At 46.2% G+C, this 23339-nt stretch overlaps 4 protein-coding genes across 4 annotated transcripts; 1 reads left to right on the plus strand and 3 right to left on the minus strand.

Annotated features, from left to right (window-relative positions):
- Positions 1-253: 253 nt before the first annotated feature.
- Positions 254-882, minus strand: PENARI_c046G00962 (uncharacterized protein; the record flags this gene model as incomplete). Its single annotated transcript, XM_022637290.1, has 3 exons — positions 254-365; positions 468-760; positions 814-882. 3 exons carry the CDS (start codon positions 880-882, stop codon positions 254-256), a joined length of 474 nt encoding a protein of 157 aa, XP_022482846.1.
- Positions 883-5846: 4964 nt separating this feature from the next.
- Positions 5847-8563, minus strand: PENARI_c046G06755 (uncharacterized protein; the record flags this gene model as incomplete). The annotated part of the gene is made up of 4 exons (XM_022637295.1): positions 5847-6020; positions 6932-7215; positions 7267-8424; positions 8476-8563. The coding sequence occupies 4 exons, from the start codon at positions 8561-8563 to the stop codon at positions 5847-5849; spliced, it is 1704 nt and encodes a 567-aa protein (XP_022482855.1).
- Positions 8564-16667: 8104 nt separating this feature from the next.
- PENARI_c046G00330 (uncharacterized protein) lies at positions 16668-17771 on the plus strand (the record flags this gene model as incomplete). The annotated part of the gene is made up of 3 exons (XM_022637289.1): positions 16668-17141; positions 17200-17421; positions 17472-17771. 3 exons carry the CDS (start codon positions 16668-16670, stop codon positions 17769-17771), a joined length of 996 nt encoding a protein of 331 aa, XP_022482843.1.
- A 183-nt stretch (positions 17772-17954) lies between these two features.
- Positions 17955-23194, minus strand: PENARI_c046G12156 (uncharacterized protein; the record flags this gene model as incomplete). Its single annotated transcript, XM_022637304.1, has 2 exons — positions 17955-21942; positions 21996-23194. 2 exons carry the CDS (start codon positions 23192-23194, stop codon positions 17955-17957), a joined length of 5187 nt encoding a protein of 1728 aa, XP_022482844.1.
- Between the last annotated feature and the right edge of the window lie 145 nt (positions 23195-23339).

Here is a 23339-nt window from a genome sequence, read left to right on the forward strand (position 1 = left end):
CAATTCAGTGCAAAAAGTAATCGTGTGTTCCTGTAAGACTGGTGTAAACAAAATCTTGAGAATGCGCTAAAGTAGATACAGCAGGTTTGTGGCGAGAGCCAATAGCGAATGTCAAGAACCCAGGTTGCTGCAGTAATACTATGATATTAAATCCTCCACGCATTTGCTGGCTGATCCACTGAGGCAGTCCAATTGATGAAGTCATTGCATAGCAGATCTAGAGGTCGGATTATAGCAACACAACGTTATATCGCTAGGCCGGAATGGCAGGGTCGAGTTGCTGCACGTTGAGTCCTTGGCCGCTGCCCTTGGTCCGCCGTCCCGGATAATCAGGGTCATTGACCCCGCCACCAAAAGTTCCATCGCTTCAAACATGGGTTTATGTGTCCCTTGTTGGGACTTTCAACGCCTTGCTTGTTTTAAATGGCATCGACGTGAATCGAATACGGAGCCCAGCGGTCACTAACGTCTTTACGTTCTCTGATTGGGTATTCACTGAAAGTGCGCCAGTGATAGATGCGCCAGCAAGTTTGGCGACCAAGGCGTCACCGGCAGCCTTGCTAATTCCAACAGTAGGAACATAAGGGCCAAGAGAGTTGGTCGGAGAACCAAGGGTACCGCTCAAATTCCCGTCAACGTTGTTATAGATGATGGCGACAGCAGCATTAGATGCTCCGGCCAGAGTGGACTTGTCACTAAAAGTGCAGGTCCCCGGGGAAATCACGGCGAGCTTACCGGTGACATCAGCTGGGAAGTCAACCTATTGAGCAATCAGTATTCAAAAATTACCACTGTCAAGTGGGGAATACTGACATGACCACATCCCAAGTTAGGAATTACAGCAAGGTCCCCCGTGACATTGCCAAATGGTCCATAAGGCATTCCCAGAGGGTTTTGATCTTCGTCAATGACCAAGGGCTGCTCACTTTTGGACCACTAGATTACCAGAGGCTGCTTGTACACATTGTAGTATCCGGTGCCATTGAGTTCTCCGTATAGCCAATTGACCGTTTCCAGATGCGCAGGGCCACTAAACACACGATTTCTCACCGGTAGACCCAAATTACCCAAATTTAGTATAACTTAACTTGTAACGTGTTTGCCAAGCGAGCCGCCACCCCAAGCGAGCCGCCACCCCATCCAAAAACGCGTCAATTAATTAGACCTTCCTTCTTTAACCACCTACCATGCCACCAATACGTACTCAATCATCTCGAAATCGTACGGAGCAAGAGGGTAGGATCTTATTAGCTATCTAGGCTATTAAGAAGCAAGAAATAAGCTCTATTTCTCTCGCAGCACGCACTTTTGAAGTACCATGTTCTACTTTACGCGACCGCCTCTCCGGTCATGCTGAACGTAGTACTATACGCGTAAATTTATATAAATTGACTGAAATTAAAGAGGAATCTCTTTAATTATGGATTCTCTCTATAGACTCTCGCGGAGCAGCCCCGCGGCCTTCTGCTATACGAGAAATGGCGGATTTACTACTCGCGGCGCGTGGATCTACCCTCTATCGTTCGGTCGGCAATCATTAGGTTACAAACTTCGTGAAAAGGCATCCAATCCTCTCCTCCTAATTCTCGAAAGGCTATAATTACGCGCGCGTAAAGTGCGAAGATCCTTAAATTATTTCCGATTAGTTTTCTCTCGTTTAAAAAACGATTATTTCGTACCAGATCGATCCCGACGATATCTATAACTTTGACGAGACCGGTTTTGTAATAGGCTTAATCGCGACCGCAAAGGTTATTACGAGAAGGGAATATTACGGTCGGCGAGCACTTTTATAACCCGGAAATCGCGCGTAGGTGACTTTAATTAAGTGTGTAAACGCGTTAGGTTAGGCGCTTCCTCCGTGTGTGATTCTTAAAGGCAAAGTCTTTATCGAATCTTAGTTCGACGGCCTCCCGGACGATTAGCGCCTTAAGGTTAGTCTAAACGGATAGACTTCTAATAAAATTAGTCTTTAGTGGCTTAAAAAGCTCTTTATTCTATCTACTTCTTCGCGTACGAAGGGGAAGTATAGACTTTTGATACTTAACGGCCACGGAAGCTATTTAACTCCGGAATTCGATTGAATTTGCGAAAAAAACGATATTATCGCAATTTATATGCCTCCGCACTTATCTCACCTTTTATAGCCTCTCGATATCGGCTATTTTGCGGTGTTAAAGCGCGCGTACGGTTAGCTTATCGAGTCAAAAATACGTACTAGAATTAACTATATTAATAAGCTAGACTTCCTTAAAGCCTACCCGTCCGCGTAAATTAAGGTATTTAAGTCGGAAACTATTAATAATAGCTTCGCCGCTACTAGTTTAATGCCTTATAACCCCGATCGAGTGCTTTTGAAGCTTAATATTCGCCTTTAGACGCCGACCCCCCCTTTAAGCTAGGGTAGTAAGTAGTAGCTAAAAACGCCTTTAAATTACGTCTAATTATAAAAGTAAGCTTCCTTAATTAAAGCTTTGCTAAAATAGCGCTTAAAAAGCCCACTAAGCCCGCTTAATTTCATAATTAACTAGGTTTTAAAGGCGTGTTAAATTACTATACAGTCGGCAGCTATTCTCGAGAAAGAAGTAAGCGATCTACGCGCTAAAAACGAGAACAAGAAGCGAAAAAAGACTTAGTCTAAAAGGTAAATACCTCTCGAAGAAGGTCTCTTAGTTTTAGAGGCCTCTACCTTAATAGCGTAGCTAAAGTAAGCAGTTTTAGCATAAGGATCCTATAAGGTAGGGCTACCTCCGGCATCTTCTCGGCCGCGTACGAGGGCAAAAACGAAGTGTAGTGTATATAGAATTTAGGGTCATAGAATGACTATATATCCTAATAGACCTCGAGTTTAGCTTATCGAATTTAATAGCGTTTTGGTTAAGATAAATGCATTTAAAATAATTAGATAGGGATGGGGTGGCGGCTCGCTTGGCAAACACGTTACATAATGTCGATTAGTCATCTCTGGTAATTTTGGTAATTTAACGCCTGTCACATCTTTGTTAGCCAAATACACAACATTTCAGCCCTGGAAATGAAAGGTATATATATATATAACTGCCTTTAACACGTCTACATCTTTTACGCATACATTGAATACAAGAAAACTTCTTTACCATTTCCACCCATAAAAGCTCTTCTGAGTATAATATTTCTCTTGAGACTTACAAATCGAAAACCGAACTAGAGTAAGGGATTGAGTAAGCTAGCAAAATGTGAATCTATGGTCGTATAGGTATTTTCAGGTCGGGGCGGGTTTTACCCCCGCGCGTCGACGCGTGCAACAAAGAAAGAGATCCAAAGTAACAGTGCGACAAAACACCAAGATTCCCAAGTCCCAACGTATCAGGCATTTTTGTTCTCTGCATCTATAGAGCAAATTGCGCTAATAGCTACTTCTACTTCTAGCTCACCGCGATCAAGACTCAATTGCCTAATCCTTTAGTCCACTGCTTTTGATTGAACCATCGTTAGACGCGTTCCTAGATTCGGATCCTCCCTAAGCGGCCCTAACAACAGTTGAAATCCTACGACTAACCAACCCACAGTCTTGTAACGGAGTCCTCAGGATTCATGTACAGATCTCTTGCACAGGTCTCTTATACCCCTCTCACACCCCTTAGGGATCGACAGCAACGCGTCAGCGTTGATTCATCATAACGCTGATCCCCTATATTAAATAGTCCAGTCTAGGAGAACCCAGAGGTTCTCCAAGAATCAGTCTCTATATTCCTCCAATATACTACTAGTCCCTTAGGCATCTTCGTCTTACCTAGTTGACAGGCTCTATCCTGCAAACACTAGAACCCCTTCTTTACAAGTCTCTAACCGGTGTAAGAATAAGACTCGCTCCCAAGAGCAGCTCTAAGAGTCCTCAGTCGCGTGACCTCCGACAGAATTGGGTTCTTTACGAAACATCGTAGGAAGATGCCTTCTTGTCTTGGTAGCTCGACACTAAATATGGCCAATTGCTGAATGGGCCATAATTCTTTCCATTTGTACGAGGAGGAGGAGCTCTAGCACCGATCATAAACGCGTCCAAACAAGGGCTTGCTTAGTTAAGAGGATTCCTGAACCAAAATAGAAAATATTATATATCTGATCGTCCAAATTCTGGGAGCCATTTCCAGCGGCCTCAACAACAATAATACCTTGACGTATGGCGCGACGACTTGCTACAAAGTCGTCCGGCCACCATTCAAGGGGGTGGAATCCGAACTGGCTTTCGGGATCTCCATTCCATCTCGGACCCCCTCTGTGGGCTTCGATCAAGATAATGCCTCCACGTCGACTGGGATGGCAAGGAGGCTATCCAGCACCGTGTGGCCTTGAATTTACAGATATTTCCGTGTATAGCATATTCTTGAAGTTTTCAGCTTGATTTCCTGGGTTTTTCAACCACTTTTATATTTACTTGCTCCCACCCCCCTACCGTGGCGTGCCACCAGCTCAAGAACCCCATATGGACTGTTTAATAGATATATTCCACTTCAAGCGGGTGTTCTACATAGAACAGGCTAGAATGCCCTTTCATTACAAACAAGCAATCGATTATACTTTAATGATATGTCGAAGGGTAACTTTAACGTATTAACCATAGTTTGAGGGGGATCGATAGGCCTAGCATGGAACATTGCTGAAACCAGCTTCGAACCCTATCTCCAGAAATAGTTGGGCAAAGATAATAAGCGTTGTGATTACTAACACATATGAGAGGATAATCAACGTTTGGATGGATTGGTAGAAGTTAAACTACAATAAGGTAACTGGAGAATTAAGGTTTGAATAAGCTGGTAGAAGCTTAAGTTAAGATTGAGTTGTCTGGGTCATGCTGCATGCGGCTGCGTTGGTCAATTCAATAGGCAGTCGTGTGACCTCCCACAAAAGGCAGTATTGGAGGCTTCCTTACGGAGATCATGTGAATGTTTGTTGTGGTTTTTTATTGAAAAGAAAGCTTTTTGGCTGTCGGTGGCAACTGTTTGTCAGTCCTCCAAAGAACTTCTCCAAACTTATCTCGTACATGTAGCCAACAAAATCTGACCTAGTCAGCTCTCTGGAAATTTTTGCCCTGATATGGTGGCCATCAGATCACTGCTCGTTGATCCAACACCGCCGAGTAGTTGAAAGGTCGTTCATGTTCAATCTGGAGACTATTGACCAGAAAAATGTAGTCAAGGCCTAGTTCCAAGAGCTACTCTCTTTGGAAAATTACCGTTGAAATTCGTTCAACGCAACTCCAGTCCGTTGGTCCGTTTGAAGTCTACATGAACGATCGGTGGAGTCTGACATGATTTTCAACAAACCGTCGATTTCCACAAATCTTATGACCCAAATGCAAAATGTTTCCAGGGGGAATAGTCGGCCTTCTAATGCGTGTTTGATTTGTCCCGTAGATGTCATCGGCAGGGAAGGGATAAGAAATGGCTCTCAAAAGCAACGAAACGCTGTCGAGAGGCGCTGTCTAAACATATCTGTAAATTTTTTCCGTTTCATGCGCCCTATAGTGAGGGGGAACTGACGAAGCTCAGATAATCGATTGGGCCTGGATGTTACGCCCAGCCAAGTTCGCCTCCAGCCACCCGTCGAGGATGGATACGCCTGGTCAGTGACTGAATCCAAGAAATCCTTACTGCAGTCGAGCCTAAGCAATGGGACTGTCGGTCTATTTCGGGCCATATGTGAAGAACTGGGCCGGTCGCTCGAAGCAGTTACACCGCAGACCTTGCTGGGTTCTGACTCGGGGCGGGACGTTGAACCAGGGGAAGAAGTGAGGATTTCTACGCCTGTCGTATATTTCGTTACTCAACAAATATATAGGATGGCTAAGAGTGCAGGAGGAAGACGGGTCATTTAAAGCAAAGATCCGCCAACTTGCGCGAACCGCGAGCTGCGGGTTGAGCTCGAGCGTACTCGTGTCCGGCTGGACGACGCACGCAGCGAAAGCGATCGATTCCAGACAAAGTCTCGTGGGCTTCAGAGTGAGCTTGACGCCAGCTCACTCCGAGCCAGTCGGCTGGAGACTGAATTGACGCGTGTCAGGGTGGGAATCACCGAGGCGATGAAGTCTTTGCAAGGCCATGGGAGCCAGAGCAGTAGCACGCCGGCGGAAGAACGCGATGTTACTTTATGTCAGGAGAGATCTCGTGAATGGCTTAAAAGCTATATCGCGTGAACTGGGTAGACTGTCGGACACATCGTTTTGTTTTTATGCAAGTATCGGATGCGAGCAAGTCCGTGGGAGGGTACCTTTTATCTTATCGTAACCTGAAAGGCAGGAGCGTGTGGGTCCCAACTTGAACCCCCATAATAGGAAATCTCATCTACTTGTGGTGAAAACACGGCTGTGTCGCAACCATCGCGTAATTTTACGCGTTGATGGGCTATTTTGGGTGATATATAAGGTCCCCGGAATGAATCAGCCACGAATGAGTTGTGCAAGAAGCGGTAAGTGCGCGTTGGGATTCTTAGACAAACGTGCCCTTAGCCATAAAACGCCTGGAAAAAAAGCCAGCAAGCAAAGGATGGGTAAAGGGAGCTACAAAGAGCCCCCTTTCATTAATTTTAGGCAATAGGCTAGTATAGCGTAGGTGTGAGAAAGAAGAAGAGTCGAAGCTTCGTACTTGGTGAAAGGACGCAATGGAAATGGCGGCGGATTTAGCGGCTAAGGAATTGGAGGAAACGTTTGAAAATGAGGATGATACATTATTGGCTAATGAAGCTATTGATGGGCTTTATTTTAAGGATTCTGGACCTTATACGTCTAAAAAAATGAGCTAGAATTTGAAGAAATTGACAATTTGCATTATGGCTGTGGGACACCCCCTACCCGAGAGGGTGAGGGTCATCCTGTGACACGGCTAACCCCCTAGTTTAACTGAAAACAAGATCCCCAATCATACAACATGTTGACGGTAGATATGAACCCCCATACCGAAGGACCACAGAAAACGAAAACAATGATGAACGCAAAAACAGCATACCAATTAGCAGACTTCTTGTATCTTCCGTGGAAGTCTGGGTCCCTGTCAAAATCTGAGTCCCTGTCAAAGGGCAAAGACCCAGGATTGCTCATCTTTAAAAACCTTCGGAGAAGAAGTTGCCGTAATTTTGGGACACCAAGACCGTAAATGCAGTCGAAGCCAAACCATAACATCATCGATATCTGATCGAGGGTGGAGCTCTCCTTGCCTTTGAATCCTGTAAGGGCCCCAAATACTGCAAGCGGAATCAAGACCAAAAAAAGGAAAAAAGCGAAACCCAACCAACGGACTTGATGTTTGTTGACGGGTTCTCTGTCATCTGACGTTTCAAAGGGACTGCATGAAAAAGGACGAAATTCGTATTCCGCTCCTCCAGACTCATCAATAGCATTACCGCCCGGTAAGTCAAACTTGACACCAGAATTTGTGTAGGTGGCTGTAAAAACGTCGTCGGAAGTCACACTCTGGTCGAGCGACCCGATCACACCGTCGAATCTCGCGCCACGCCTCTCAGCTTCGTCCATTTCCTCTGATCTCACCAGATACAAAGCCGGATAGCTTGGGGTAATCAGGCTTGCAAATAAATTGGTCAAAGACATAACCAAATAAGGAAGCACTGTCAAGCTAAATGATGCGAACCCATACTTGCGAATTTGAGCCATGTTGGAAGGTGTGGTCAATGAATATATTGCGAAAAACACTTGCACGATAGCGATTAGAGTTCTCGGCACGTTGTAATTTGACGAAAGGATACTCCGTTGATAAGTGCGAGGAATGGGTGCTTGAGAGGCTGCGAAGTAAGATCGATACTGATCTCCCGTGCCATTAAATTCGACCTTAGCGTCGAATGGCAAAATGGCGACGGTATATTCATTTGGAAGATGCACTAATCCGTGCACTTTGCGCATTTCGCCAAAACCTGGGTCTACTATTGGCGATTCAATCATTTCCTTCGGCAGAATAGGCGTCCCCAGTCCTCTATTGCAAGAGCTGCCGCGGCTTTGGGTGGTTAGTGTCGTTGACGAGCCACCGTTGCTAACTGTTGACCCTTGAGTCATTGGCAGTTCCTCCCCCACCCCTGAGCCATGGCGTTGCTGGGGATTATGTATACGTGTGAGGCTCGCAGTGCTGCATTTCACTACCTCGTTAGGCCGTGGAAACCATTTCACGTAGGAGCGAACAATGACTGCAAGAGCGCCAGCTCGAGCTGCATCTTCAAGTGGGTTGCGCCTTGTGAATTCCTTCCATTTGGCCCTGACTCCTGGCTGATTCCAGACCCGATTCCAGCGTGTGCCGGAAAATAATAAAGACCGCCATATCAAGCTGGCGCCTCTCCAAAGGCCGGAATATGGGAGGAACACGGCTGTCAAAAAGTCCAAGAAGGCAAGTAAAGTTGGTTGCCCTGGAAATGGCACGATAGTTGCTGCATGGGCAACATAATTCACTAAGAAGAATATCGCAATTCTGTACCAAGGTAAGGGAAAGCAAATGATACCTTCTTCTGGCTCCTTTGTGCTATCTGGTACATCAATGAGCTTGCCTACAGCAAAAGAGCTGAAGAGTGTGAGTAGCTCCAGATACATGTTGATAATGTAAATAAGGTTATGTGAATGCTTGTTCGAGTAGCTTAAGCTATAATAGAAGATAACGATAACTCCAAGACGCGGTCCAAAGTACGTAAATTTATGCACTTTAGAGATTACTCTGAGGCATATTGGACCATGGCAAGCTTCGTGACACTACTCTTGGGTGGAAATTGTTATTGGTTAAACAGGAAATGTAGCTATCATAATTTAATAAGACCTAATTTGATCTAGACCTCACGTGGCGACTTCTAGCGGAAAACTTTCATCACTAGTCACTGGCTTGTTCAAAAAGGCTAGTTATTTCAAGGTGGTACAAGATTCTAAAATCGTCGTTTATCCATGGCTTCTCCGGACCATTTAGTGATGACTTAGTCTCAAATTGTGAATCTGTAGCTCACCCATCGCTTCTATCTGATTATAACACAGTGTGGGCCTGATATTCAGATATCGGTTCAATAATAGTTTGGGTAACCTCATTTTAGGCCCCTTGGCTGGCGAAAATCAGTTTCCCGAGGTTATTTGCATTGCTAGTTTGATTTGTCTGGTTATGCCATCTTAGATCGCACCACTATTATTGATCGGGCTCAGCTGACCACGGTCTGTGATCCCAACATAAATATTTTACTCTCCGTGAAACGATCCTGATCAGAAGACTAAAATGCGCAATTTCAGCCCAGACAAATTGAAATGATCATCAGATGATTCTGTCAATCATACATCTTAAAAGCCTGGGTACGGGACCTTTTAGCGACAAGGGTACCGGAATATGTGAATAAAGATCTTATGAGGTGAACCACGGACGATTCTAGCAAAAGATTGCGGGCTCGGGTGATCGACGCGCGTCATGTGGCGCACCCGAAAATGGCAGCGGTCATCCACTTCTGACGCAAAATCTTTAAATTACCCTGAGGGCAAAACAATAATTTAGTTGGGGAGAGGTGTGCAAAGAACAGGCAATACTATAAACACATGGGTCGCTGGAAGCAGAAATTTATGGTCTAGGGTTGGTTTGAAGGGCTTAGAGCGTCAAGGATATCATGATCGTTTTGTAGGTTGTGAAGGCCTTCCGCATAGCGGACTAACTTAATACTGAGTGTGTCTGTGGTGGGCGGTAAAGTATAGACCACGTTTTTTTAATTGCCAAGATTGAGAGAACTAAGGTGGGCGGTGACGCGTTCAGCAGCATGTCAACTCTGTTGGAGGGACGAGGAGAAGAAGGAAGAGGTAAGGTTGACATATATTAACTAATAGCAGATGCCGGGAAAAAGTAAAATTAGCTACGGAACGTCAAAGTCTATTCTTTCTTTTCACATCCACGTCACGGTAATGAAAATCACCAAGTAATCTATATAGGGCATATGGATTAAAGTCCCTTCATTTTTCTGCACCTTTGGATAGTCTGACGGTATTCACATTGCCAACTAAAGCTTTTTTTAAGTTTCTTAATTGGCATTGTAGATGGCGGACTGTCGAGTTGGGAATCTATACTGCCCCATAGATCATAACAAAGTTATTCGGAACCCTTGTGCGTAGGCTATAACGCACCCCACATGCCAAAAGTCTCGCACGGACGAGTCACACAAACACTATCCCACGGGGGGTGGCCCAGTCTGGCAGACTGGGGGTTATGGTTTTCTCTTAACTATGGGAGCAAAAGTGGGTCGTACGCCTGACTAGGAGTTTACGTTGTGCCTAGACTTAGAAGGTGTAGAGTTCTCCGATCGGTCTTAAATTTTGATTAGTTATAATAGAGTAGCTAATTGATCTCCGATTTGCTTCGGAGTATACACAGCCTTCTAGTTATCGAGAAACTGGTGATTGAAAATTGAAGATGTTTTAATGGGGTGCGGGAACTGGGCTAGTTAGGGTTGCGACCGGGGCGTTAGGCTGAACTCTAGGGTTTCGGACGAATTAGATCACCTCGATTATCTTAGTCTACAATGATTAGGGGGAGTAGCAATTAATTTAGGGGTTTTAGAAGACCCCGAGCTATTATCCCACTTTTTTTTACACTATTTCACCCCAAAGGTAGTATTCGATATTCGTCAAATTATATGCAATTCATTACTATACGATATATATATTGCACTAGTCAACTATAGTAAGCCATCTAGTAGTCGAAACCCGACCCATGAGGTAGGTTTGGATTCGCAATATTCAACCTTTTTTTATTATACTCTATAGCACAGATTACGGTTGATTATGAATCTTTAACCCTTATATTTTTATCTATTTTATTTAATTTGTTGTGGACGTTTGAAGTTTTACATCTAGGCGGGAGTGGATAGTCAGTAATTCCCAAAGGGGTTAGCGTGTGGTCAGTAATTCCCAAAGGGGTTAGTGCATAGTCAGTAATTCCCAAACGGGAAGTGGGGCCAAGAATTAATAGACCGAAATTAAGAATCTATTCTTAATATCCGTCTATTTTGACTAAAATACAGAACCCATTCTTAATTTCTGTCTATTTTGACCAAAATACAGAATCTATTCTTAATATCCGTCCACACCACCCATTCTCACCATAGACCCCTAACTTAACCTCTTCTCAATTGCTAATCTATTGTCAACACTACTATACTCATATACCATCTCTAATCTCTAGTATTTCCTACTATATCTAGAGGTAATAGTATTGTGGTCAGAAATACGGTTCATAAGTATAGACGGAAATATAGAATCCATTCTTAATATCCGTCTATTTTGACCGAAATACAGAATCCATTCTTAATTTCTGTCTAAACTACCAATTCTCACGATAGACCCCTAACTTAACCTCTTCTCAATTGCTAATCTATTGTCAACACTACTATTGTCAGGACCCCGACCCGACAGGTGCCTAAGGGTGCCTGAAAAGTATACTGCGAGCCTTTAGACTGCGCAGTGCGCTGATAGATAGGCATATGCATAGACCATAAAGGTCGTGCATTTCGCTTAGTCCCTTAGCTAAGCGCACCTTATATTTATTGCACTCGCTGGCCTTCGCATAAAGGACTAGCAATTAGTCTCTTGTTACACCTACACATACACTTCGACGATAGTCTCTACTTCCCGTACTTATACTGCTACACTAGGACCTCGTAGGGTCCTAACAATTCTAATTGCTCCACCTAGCGAGTACGCCCGGTAGAGCTATCAACCCCTTTTCACTATTATGTCGAGCCCCCACCAAACTCGGTCGCGCTCGTAGCAATAAACTACCAATACTACGACCTAACCTCGACCTACACCTACGCCTCCGTCTAAGCCCTCCCTCGATAAGCTTAGAGACTAGATTGCGTAGACAGAAGAGGCATTAGCCTAACGTAAACTCGAATCTCGCTTAGATACGTTAACTAACCCTCGCATCTAAGCGACCGAAGTGACCGACACGCCTCTAGGGACTATTTAGGCCCTACGCCTTTAACCACCTCGGGCGGATACGAAGATTAAGCTATTCATAGGGTCGAATACCTAAGAATACTATATATTCGTGAATCGACTTAATAACTACTTCGAATAACACCCCTAGTGGTACGCCTTCGCACCTAATAAGGTGACTACTACGGCCACCTACCTATTAGACGATCGCCATAACTAATAGCGAGCGTACCTATAGTCCTTCTTAGAACGACCTACCTAGTAGGATTTCACCGAATTCTACTTACGGCTTATTAATAACCCCGAGAATATATACCGCGAAGCTACCCTTACGTATATACGACGGACCTAGAGACACAATCAGTCCGTACGTGCGTTCGCAACCGAGCTAGACACTATTCACCGATAGCTATAATACCCTTATAAAGACGATTATCGTAAGGAGCATCTCTAGGCCAAGGTCCTAAATATCATTCGCACTAAAGCTATCAAATACCCTAATAAGCCCGACACCTATAAGGCTTATATCGGCCACCTTTATATAGTCGAGAACTAGCTTCTAGAAAGACGGAAGCTACTTCGCACTTAGTCTGATATAGTGCGGTCGGATTAGGAAGCGGGTATACCCCTTTAGTCCCGTATCACGCGTGACCCAAAGACCTATTTATACTAAAAAGATCACAAAAAATGGAGCGTTAGCGACTCAAACTAAGAGCCTCGCTATAGCGTATCTAAGAGAAAATTCACATTACCCCCTATATAATTAGGGGCTATTTCCTACTATCGATACGGGAAACCGGGCTATTATACTAGTAGCTACGATTAACTAGACCCGCGAGCTACGTAGGATAAGACCCGACTATTAAAAAACTAACTCCCCTAGTGTTTAGAGCTACTAAAGCACTAGTAGGGGTTCCTAGAAGGCAGAGCGACCGAGCCTTCGTATACGAAGTCTCAATCCTTACCTAGGAGGGTAGTAAGGACGTATAGGCGCTAGTCGATAGCGGAGTAGAGCAAAGCTTTATTAACTAGCGCTAGACGAAGGAGCACCTTCTAGGTAAGGAAGTGACACCTTTGTAGGGGTCTATTATATTTAACGGACACCCTATCACTTCCTACGGGAACCGCGAGGTCGACTGCAAAGTTAGGGATAGCGATAGGATCCTAAACTCCCTCGTTATCCCTTACGAATCTATTAAGATCGTAGGATATAATATTATCCTCGGACATAATTAGCTTATACGAGCTAACCTAGACATTAATTAGGCTAAGGATACGTAGAAATAGCGGCCACTAACTAGCCGAAGGGGAGACAAAATAACTATAGCGGCTTACTATCGAGAAATCCTCGTAGGGGCTATAATACTAGTGGTGTATCCCTACCCTTCGGCGTAGTTAGGGTCTCCTCCGCTACTTACTACGGTATTCGGTAGAGAAGACGGCTACCCTACGCTACTCGCTACGGCGGCCGGTACGGGGGATACCTTCCTAAGGACCTATTAGGAGTATAAGGACGTCTTCAATACGTCCTAAGCGGCTAGATTGCCTAAGAACTCCGCGTATAATTATCTAATCGATCTTTAGCCGGACTTATAGCTACCTCACCGCCCGATCTACTCCTTATCGGCGAAGGAATTAGAGACTCTTAGGGAATATATCGATAATACGACCTAAAAGTGCTAGATTAGACCCTCGCAGAGTCCTATAGGCGCACCTATTATATTTATCCCTAAGAAAGACGGTTCCTTACGCCTTTATATTAACTATCGGGGTCTTAATAAGCTTACGATTAAGAATCGATACCCTTTACCGTTAATTAGTAAGACAATAGACCGGTTATTAGATACAAAGATCTACACCTAGCTTAATATTTAGGATGCCTATCATAGGATCTATATTCGTAAGGGGGACGAGTGGAAAACCGCGTTTCGTACCCGATACGGTTATTTTGAGTATACGGTTATACTATTTAGGCTAGCTAATACGCTAGCGACATTTTAGTCGTATAATAACCGCGTACTAAGCGATTTGCTCGATATCTATTACATTATCTATTTAGACGACATTTTAATTTACTCCTAAAGTAAGGAGGAGTATATCCTTTATATAAAGAAGGTTCTAGACAGACTACGCGCGTATCGATTGTACGCGAAGCGTAGTAAGTGCCGATTTTATATATAGGAAGTCTATTTCTTAGGATTCGTGATATCCCTAAATAGCATTTTAATAGAGAAGGATCGTATTAAGACGATCCTATAGTAGCTATTACTCTAATACGTCCACAATATACTCTAATTCCTTAGATTCGCGGGATTTTACCGCCGATTTATTGAAGGGTTTTCCTATATTACGGCACCCTTAACGGCCACTACGAAGGGCTAGGGTAGCACTAAGAAGCGTGCGAATCGTAGTAAGGCTAATTTCACCCTTACTCCGGAAGTATAGAAGGCTTTCGAAGAGCTTAAACGCCGTTTCACGGAACCACTAGTGCTAGCCTATTTCGATCCTACGAAGCTAATTCGCGTTAAACCTAATACCTTAGGTTATATAGTCGTAGGGATCGCTAGCTAGCAAGACTAGGAGGGTCGCTAGCACCTAATTACTTTTTAGTTAAGGAAAATAATTAATACGGAGACCCGCTATAAGACGTATAATATGGAATTGCTTACGATCGTCGAATCCTTTAAGTATTAGAGATATTACCTTAAAGGGAGCACCTACCTAATAGTAGTGCTTTCCGACCACACTAACCTACGCTACTTTATATCGACTAAGGACCTTAGTAGGCGTTAGGCTAGGTAGGCTAAAAAGTTAGCTACGTTCGATTTTATAATCGAGTATCGCCTAGGTATAAAGAACCCCGCTAATACGCCTAGTAGGAGACCCGATTACGCACCTAAAGATAGGGAATTTAGGAAGAATTCGCTTTTACCCACACTTTAAGATAAGCTACGAATTATAATAGGTATAATAGAGTTAGATAGCGGCTAGTTAGTAGAGGCTATACGTACTTAAGGGTAAGAGGCCCTCGTAGGATAGTCCTATAAGCGATCTAGTTTAGATTAGATAGAGTTAGGCAGCGGCTAGTTAGCAATAGTTATACGTACTTAAGGGCAAGAGGCCCTCGTAGGGTGGTCCTATAAGCGATCTATAATAGATCGGACGGGAAATACTATTCGGTAGCCTCTCTCCCTTAAGAAAGTAGGAGGATCCTATAAAAGGTCTAATTTAGACCAATACGATATAAGTATCGCGCTAGCGCTAGGGTTAGGTAGTATCCTAACAAAGTCTAGTGCTATCGGACCGGTGGCTAAGAATATATAGGATTCCGAGGAACCTATAGTAAGAGCGTAGGGATAGCGAGATAGTTCCGAAGGACCGCGAACTCTCTCCCCTACGCTAGAGACCGGTACTATTGCGTGCTAGGGCCTTATAGGCTTAAATAGTGATTAGCTAAGTCCTATAATCGGTAGGAGTGCCGATAGTGCCTACGAAGATATCAAAGATATAGTAGATAAGTACTATACCGATAGCGATATAGGAATTCTAGACCCCCTAGTGCCACGCCTCCTTACGCGGGTAGTAATAGATAGTGAGATAGCATACTTATATATATTACTAACTTCTATAGTGGAGATTGTTAAGCATACGTAGGGAAGGGATCCTAAAGCGCTAGATATCTCTCGCTAACTAATAGAGGGGAATAATAGTGCGAGGCTAAATAGTACGCCCTAGAGTAAGATATTAGATAGTCTACTTAGGTTTAATAACCGCGTATATATCCTATTAGTGACTAAACTAAAAGAGGAGATACTATGATGTAAAGAAAGGGGTTCTAGTATTTGCAGGATAGAGCCTGTCAACTAGGTAAGACGAAGATGCCTGGGAAGCAAGTAGTATATTGGAGGAATACAGAGACTGATCCTTGGAGAACCTCTGGGTTCTCCTGGAGTGCACTATTTAACATGGGAGATCAGCGTTGCGGTGAGGAAGCGCTGACGTGTCGACACCTGTATGATGTTGATCCTCTGACAGTGCGAGAGATCTGTGCATGATTCCTGAGGACTCTGTGCATGATTCCTGAGGACTCTGTGCATGATTCCTGAGGACTCCGTTACAATTATCCCCCCGTCCAGTACGGGTGTCCGCACCCGTGGTGAAGTCTGCAGAGCGTAGCCCATTAAAAACCCAGTGGGAAAAGGTAGCTAGTTCTTGCAGGAGAAATAGTAATTGCGGGAAGACAGGAAGGCGATGGGGAAACGATAGTGTAAGGATAGACGGTTGCAGGCAGGAAAATTGGGGCCTGAGGCAGGAATTTGATAGGGCTGGAAAACCTCATGATTTCCTAGTTGGGGTGCAGGGGTTTGTTTGTATGGGTGGTGCGCTTTGTTGTGGTAAACAAAGCTTCTTTAACACAGTGAAACTGCGTGAAACAAAGCGTCTTCGACGTGTTTGTTTCTGCGTTTGTTTGTTCAGGGTTACAGGGCTTTGTTGTGAATTCATCCTCATGGGTATAAATCCCCTGTTGTTTACCTTTCAGTTTTCCTTTTCCCTCATCATTTTCCACAACAGCGACACGTTCTCACGTCGCTGTCGTTTCTCTGGTGTTTCTCCAGATTCTGGCTGTCATATCTTCAGGTAAGTGTGATGACCATTCCCATGTCTAAGTCTGACGACACGTTGCTGACTCGCTGTTGTTTTGCCGTCGTTTCAGTAGCGATCTAACTGCTGTGCGCTGATCATCATGCCTCCCCGCGGAACAGGTCGTGGTCGTGGCCGTGGCCGAGGTCGTGGCAAGGCCCCAGCAGCCCCAGCTCCTCCCAGTCGTTCGCCCACTCCATCTGAGGTTGAGAGTGTGATTTCCAGCTCGGACGATGAGCAGGAGGAAACCTCTAGTGCACCTGAATTCTCGCCAGCAGCTCGCTCGGTGATCACTGGTTCCGAGACTCCTACTCCCAGCGCTCCCAGCACTCCCACCCCCAGTGGACCCACTTCTCTTGCTGGTCTCCGCCGTGCCCTTACCGGTGGAGTCAGGAAGAAGAACCGCCCCCTTCGCCCTGTCGCCTATCTCCGCCATGTGGCGTGGTGCATGCACTGTTTCCGGACTTTCTTGGAGAACTGGGACACCAGTGGACCACCAGTGATCCCCTGCTGGGACGACGGCTTGTCGTCGAAGAGATGCCGTCAGTGCGCCAGCCGCAATAAGAATTGCGAGCCTGTGAGTGTTTCCAATAAGCATGGTGTTATGATAGCGGCTAACCAGCGTTTCTCTGTAGGTAAACGAAGGTATCCTTGGTGATGCGATGCGTCTCCAGTGCATTCTCGACTGGGCCAAGCCTTTCTGGGACAATGAGGACGATAACGAAGTTTTCGATTTGGACAATGCTGTCTTTGGTGACCTGGTCCAGGCTGTTCAGGCCCTGCTCGCCGGTTTCAACGTCCTCTTAGATGGTCACCGTAAGCAGTTTGGCATTGCTTCAGATAAGAAGCCAGCGAAGGTACGGTGTTCTGTTGTTGTTTCTCTAGCGTTTTGCTAACTGTTCGGTAGGACATCGCCAAGTCCTACGAAGCAGTTGTCCACAACCGTCGTGGATTGCTCCAGCCAATCCCTGTCACTGTCGGTATGTCGTCGCTTCGCCGTCTCGTCGCTGAAGCTTCGACTTACCCCGGTGCACGTCTTTCGGATGATGGTTACCATGCTTGGGCTTTTGCTGTGCGAACTTTTCGTTCCGCTGTTGTTGAGATTGTGGCTAGCCAGGAGAAGTACGATAACCTCTCTAACCCCCAGTACGACCAGCTTGAGGCAGATGTGGTCAAGGATTTCCCCGTTGAGGACTACCTTGTTTAGTCGTCGGGTTGCTAGTGTTTCGTTGGCTCGTAGGAGGGTCTTTTGCTGTTTATCCTTTCGAGGATAGTTTTTGTGTTTTCTCCGGTTTTGTGGATATGGCGGGTAGCTAGGGTGAGCTAGTTGTCTTGCTGTATTTTCGCTAGTGTTTTGTGGTCGGATCGATGTTTCCCCAGGATAATTCAATCAATTCGACCTTTTCTTTTGCTTCTGGAACTTTGCGATAATACCTCTAGCATTCCCCATGTCCGAGAGTGGTACCCATTGATTGTACTCGGAGGGCCATCCTTTCCATTTAACCAAGTAGTGTAGTTCATTCTGGAACTTCTTTTCACCCCGGACCTCCTCAACCTCCCACTCATCATCATCTTCTAGCTCTGGCATAGGTAGGGTTTCACTATCGTTTCGCTGATGCCATTCTTGGAGTAAAGAGACAGGGAAGACATTGTGTAGACGAGAGTATTGCTCGGGTAATGCTAGCCGGTACGCCTGCTTTCCAACTTTGTCAAGGATCCGGAAAGGTCCAATGAAGTTTGGGGCAAGTTTTCTTGATGGGTTCTTTATTCGGAGATTGCGGGTTGATAGTGCAACTAATTGTCCCCTTCGGAACTGTATAGGTTCGTGGCGTTTATTGTAGTGTTTCGCCTGCGATTCGCTTGCTTTTCGCCATGCTTCTTGAAGCCTTTCTCGTAGCTTTTGCAACTTTTCTAGTCGTGCTGTAGTTGCTGGGACTTCCTCCCTGGAAGCGCCGTCCTCGGCGCGCAATTGGAAGTTTGGGTCATAACCGTAAAGTGCTTTGAAAGGTGTAAACCCTGTGGTTGAGTTTATAGCATTATTGGTGGCAAATTGGGCTGTAGGGAGGAGGACTGGCCAATTGGTTTGTTCCGTATTGACGAAGCATCGAAGGTAGCTCTCGAGTACTTGGTTCATCCTTTCCGTTTGGCCGTCGGTCTGCGGGTGAAACGCTGTCGAAAATCTCAATTTGACATGGCTTTGGTAGCAGAGTTTAGACCAGAATTTGCTAGTAAAGACTGATCCTCGGTCTGAAACTATGCTATTTGGCGGGCCAAATCGGAGTTCGATTTCTTGGTGAAACAATTCAGCTAGTTGCACAGCATCAATTGTAGATGAAACGGGTAGGAAGACGGCGTATTTTGAAAATCTATCCACGATAACTAAGATCGCGTCGACGGTGTTGTCCTTGTAAATTGTCTGTGGCAAGTGGGTGATAAAGTCCATTGCTAGATCGCTGAAGGGTCGCTGGGGAATCGGTAGCGACTGTAGTTCGCCATAAGGTCGATGCCTTGGTGTGGCTGCCCCTTGGCATACTGCGCATTCTTTGACGTATTGGGCCACGTCCTTTTGCAAGTTAACCCAATGGAATTTGCGTTTTAGTAACTCGGTGGTGCGAGTTCGACCGAAATGTCCTGCGAGTGGATCATCATGGTAGATATTTAGCAGTTTCTGACGTAGGCCATTTCTTATGGGGATGTACAACCTATTTTGGTATCTAAGGAGGCCTTCATGGTCGACTAGCCATCCATGGTTCCCGCGCTTTTCTAGCTTAACGTCGGTGATACGACGGCGGGTCTCTGGGTCTCCGCCCTGTTCCTGTCCGATCTGGGACTTTAAATCAGTCGTGGAGTTCAATTCCTGAACTGACCAACCCGTGGTCCCACGCTTGGCTTGTGAGACTCCGACGTTTCCACGCCTTGCCTCTGAGACTCCGACGATTCGACGCCTTGCCTCAGGGTCCTCACCCTGTATTCGCCCAATTAAGGTCTTCAATTCTGTCGTGGCGTCTAGCCCGTAGACTTGTTCAACCACACAGGCGCGCTCAACCTCCCGCTGGGTGATCGCACGATCTCCCTCAGCGGTGCGAACTGTCATGGCGTCTTCTTCTAAGACTAGGGGCAAAACCATGCAGCGGTGACTAACGACTTTTTCACGGGACGCACGACGGCGGTACGCTGGGTAGCGCAGAGGTACTCGATGGTACAGAGAAGCTCGACGGCGTTTCTCTCCCTTAATAGACGCTCGACGGCGTATCAGCACTCGACGGTGCAGAGATGCTCGACGGCTATCTCTCTTCTTGCTAAGCTCCGGCGTCCCGGGCTCGCTAAGCTCAGTCGTAGGCACATCCTGGCTGGCCTTGGTTGCAGGCACATCCTGACCGGTATTCATTTCTTTGACAGCAATTTGCTGTACATTCACCCCCTGATCGCTAGCGAAGCGCTCTTGGATCGGGGTCGTAAGTTCAGCTGCGGGCGCAACCCGACTGGCATTTGGTTTCCTTGATAAGCCATCCGCGGGATTGGTCTTCCCAGCGCGATGCTTTATAGTGAACTCGAACGGAGTTAAAAACATAAGCCACCTTGCCTGTCTGCCGTTAAGCTTAGGCTGCTTCATAAATGTCTGGAGATTAGCATGGTCTGAAAGCACCTCGACGGGATACTTGCTACCCTCTAGGTAGTGCCTCCATTGTTTAAACGAATAAACGATAGCGAAAAGCTCTTGATCTGGCGTCGCATAACGGAGCTCCGCGCCAATAAATTTCTTTGACCAGTACGCTACGGGGTGCCATGTCCCGCTAGCGTCTGGCTGCGAGAGGATTCCAGCCATCCCAAGGTTTGATGCATCAGATTCGATACGGATCCGTTTTTGTGGATCAAAATGCTGGAGCACTGGGGCTTCTTGGAATGCATTGAGAAGCCGGTGAAACGCTTGCGTTTCTTCGTCGGAGAGCAAGACATTACCAGGCTTCTTGCCATTCTTACTTCCTCGAAGCAGGGAGGTTAGAGGTAATGCAATCAGGCTATACCCTTGGATAAATCGTCGATAAAAGTTGCAGAATCCTAGGAATACTTGGATTTCATGGTAGCTTTTTGGGATTTCCCATGAAGCGATAGCGTCGACGCGCTGTCTATCCATTGATATGCCATTCCTAGACACCACGAATCCTAGGAATTCAACCTGGTCTTGGTAGAAGGTGCATTTTGCAGGTTTCGCGTATAGCTGTGCCTGTCGTAACCTCTGTAGCACTTGACAAATATGCTCTGTGTGGGCCTCGCGGTCCGGCGAGAAGATCAGGATATCATCGAGATACGCCACACAAACGACATCGAGAAGCCCTCTTAACGCCGTGTGAATATAATTCTGAAAAGTGGCTGGTGCATTCGTAAGACCAAACGGCATGACTGTATACTCGAAATGGCCATAGCGAGTGCGAAAGGCTGTTTTCCACTCTTCTCCTTCACGGATCCTGATCCGATAGTACGCATCTTGTATATCAATTTTGCTAAAGAACTGCGCGCCAGCGAGTCGATCGAGGATCTCCGAGATGAGAGGAAGGGGATACCGGTTTTTGACTGAGACCTTATTTAATCCCCGATAGTCTACACAGAGACGTAGACTGCCATCCTTCTTTGGAACAAATAGGATAGGGGCCCCTGCTGGACTTTTCGAGGGTCGGATCCGACCATTGTCAAGGTTTTCATCTAGGTAGGACCGAAGCTCTCGAAGTTCTGTCTGAGAGAGAGGGTAAATTGGGCCATACGGCGGCGTTTCGCCGTCTTTTAGCTCGATAGTATGGTCTGTTGCTTTCTGAGGTGGTAGGGTCTTGGCATTTTCGGGAGCGAATACGTCGCGGTACGCTAGTAATTCGCTAGGGAGACCCTCCTCACGTGAGGCGGGGTATTCTTGGTTGTCTCCTGGAAGCCACACTTCCTCAGGAAGCTTTACCACCGCATACACGTACGCGTGGTTCCGGCATTCCTTTACAAATTGATATGGGGTGGCTATCGAGTATGACGGTGCGACATACCACCACTGGCGTTTATGTGGCGAAAAGTCGACGTGTTCATCTCGCACCGTTGTCATAGATAGGAGAACCGGGCTTCCTTCGAGGCGAGGGTCTCGATCGATAGCTAGACAACGCCTTTCGAAGGTGCGAGTAGTCCCCCGCGAGTCGGTCGCCGTGATAGGGACTATCCACACCCCATAAGTAGGTGTTGACCTTCGATTGATAGCTGAGATAATGACGCCGGTGAGTGGTGCGCGACGGAGTCCGTATTGCTGAGCAAATTGATGACTGACGATGTCAACCTCGGCTCCGCTATCGAGATCCGCATGCGTTTCGATGTCGCCCCGTACGGTAATTGGGATATATAGGCGGCTTGTGGTCCCAATTTTATCTTGAGGGGTCGGTGTCCCGGCTTCTACACCGACCCTCTGGCTTTTCCCGAATGCGCTGGTGCCGACTGAACCTTAGTCGAATTTTGGGGGCACTGGTCCTTCCAGTGGTCTGTTGACCCGCAGGTGAAACAGCTGTATGGTTTTTGTGGAGTTGTATTATCGTTTCGCTGGCGATCATGCGGCTTTGCGCCGAATTCACGCCGGTTTGAATATGGTTTAGTGTTTGGGTTTCGGTCACCACCTCGTCCTCGGAAGCTTCCACGGTTCCATCCTCGGCCCCGACCAAAGTTGGAGGATGGCCCGTTGAAGTTAGTCCGTTTTCGATATCCCTGTTGGTCAGGGGAGTGATGTCTTTTGTTTGTTGAGCGGGGAGGGTAGTCCTTTGTTCCCGACTCCGTTTGAATGAGGTTCCAATAGTGCATCGCTGTCGATACCATCTCGTCCCGATTTTTAGGCAAATGAAGCATAGCATTCTGGATACGTGATCGGAGGCGAAGCTGTAACTTAGTGAAGAAGTTAAGTGCCCGTTGATCCTCCGACGGTGCTTCGAAATGTCTTTCGAGCGAGAGGAGGTAGGAATTAAAATCGCTTGGACTTTGATTCGGACCTTGCCGGGCCTCTTGTAAAGAGGTAGCGATGTCGGCTTGTAGTGTGGCCGAATTGTGTAGTAACGTAAGAGTCCATTTCTCGAATAGTTCCCATGTCGTTTTGTAAGCGGTTCGCTGGGGCTCCGCCTTCTCTTCGACATAGTGTCGCCATCTTTCGCGACAGTCAGAACTCATGCAGTTGGTGGCACCAAGGATCTTTCTCTCGTCCGATCCATATTTGCGGGGTGCGCCTGCGAACATGTCTTGGAGGTCATTGAGCCAGGTTTGGCGTTGTTGTATACTGTAGTGTGCTTTAAAAATTGCAACTTCGATTTTGATTTCTCCGGAAGCTCGTCCTCGATCAGATGATGTAGAGGAAGAGCGTCGATGGCGATCCGACAACGATTTCTCGGTTATTTGGCCGATTGCTTCCTCGAGTTCCTTCTTTCGGGTAAGCAACGCATGAAGGGTTTCGAGGCGTTCGACCTCAGCGAGGTGCTCGCTAAGTTGGGAAGTCCGGTCCTGAGAATTGTTCTCCGGGCTGCTACTTCCGTCGTAGATAGTGGCGGGAGGAACAATGGACTCGGTGTCGGTTCGGTGTGGGTTCGCTGGCGATCCCCGAGCGACCGACGATCGGGTAGTCATTGTTGCTTTGGGAGGCATCTTCAATCTTAGGTAGTTGAAGAAGAAGGATCAGAATTGTAAAGAAAGGGGTTCTAGTATTTGCAGGATAGAGCCTGTCAACTAGGTAAGACGAAGATGCCTGGGAAGCAAGTAGTATATTGGAGGA

This window comes from Penicillium arizonense (assembly GCF_001773325.1).
Source record: "Penicillium arizonense strain CBS 141311 chromosome Unknown PENARI_contig046, whole genome shotgun sequence".
NCBI lineage: Eukaryota > Fungi > Ascomycota > Eurotiomycetes > Eurotiales > Aspergillaceae > Penicillium > Penicillium arizonense.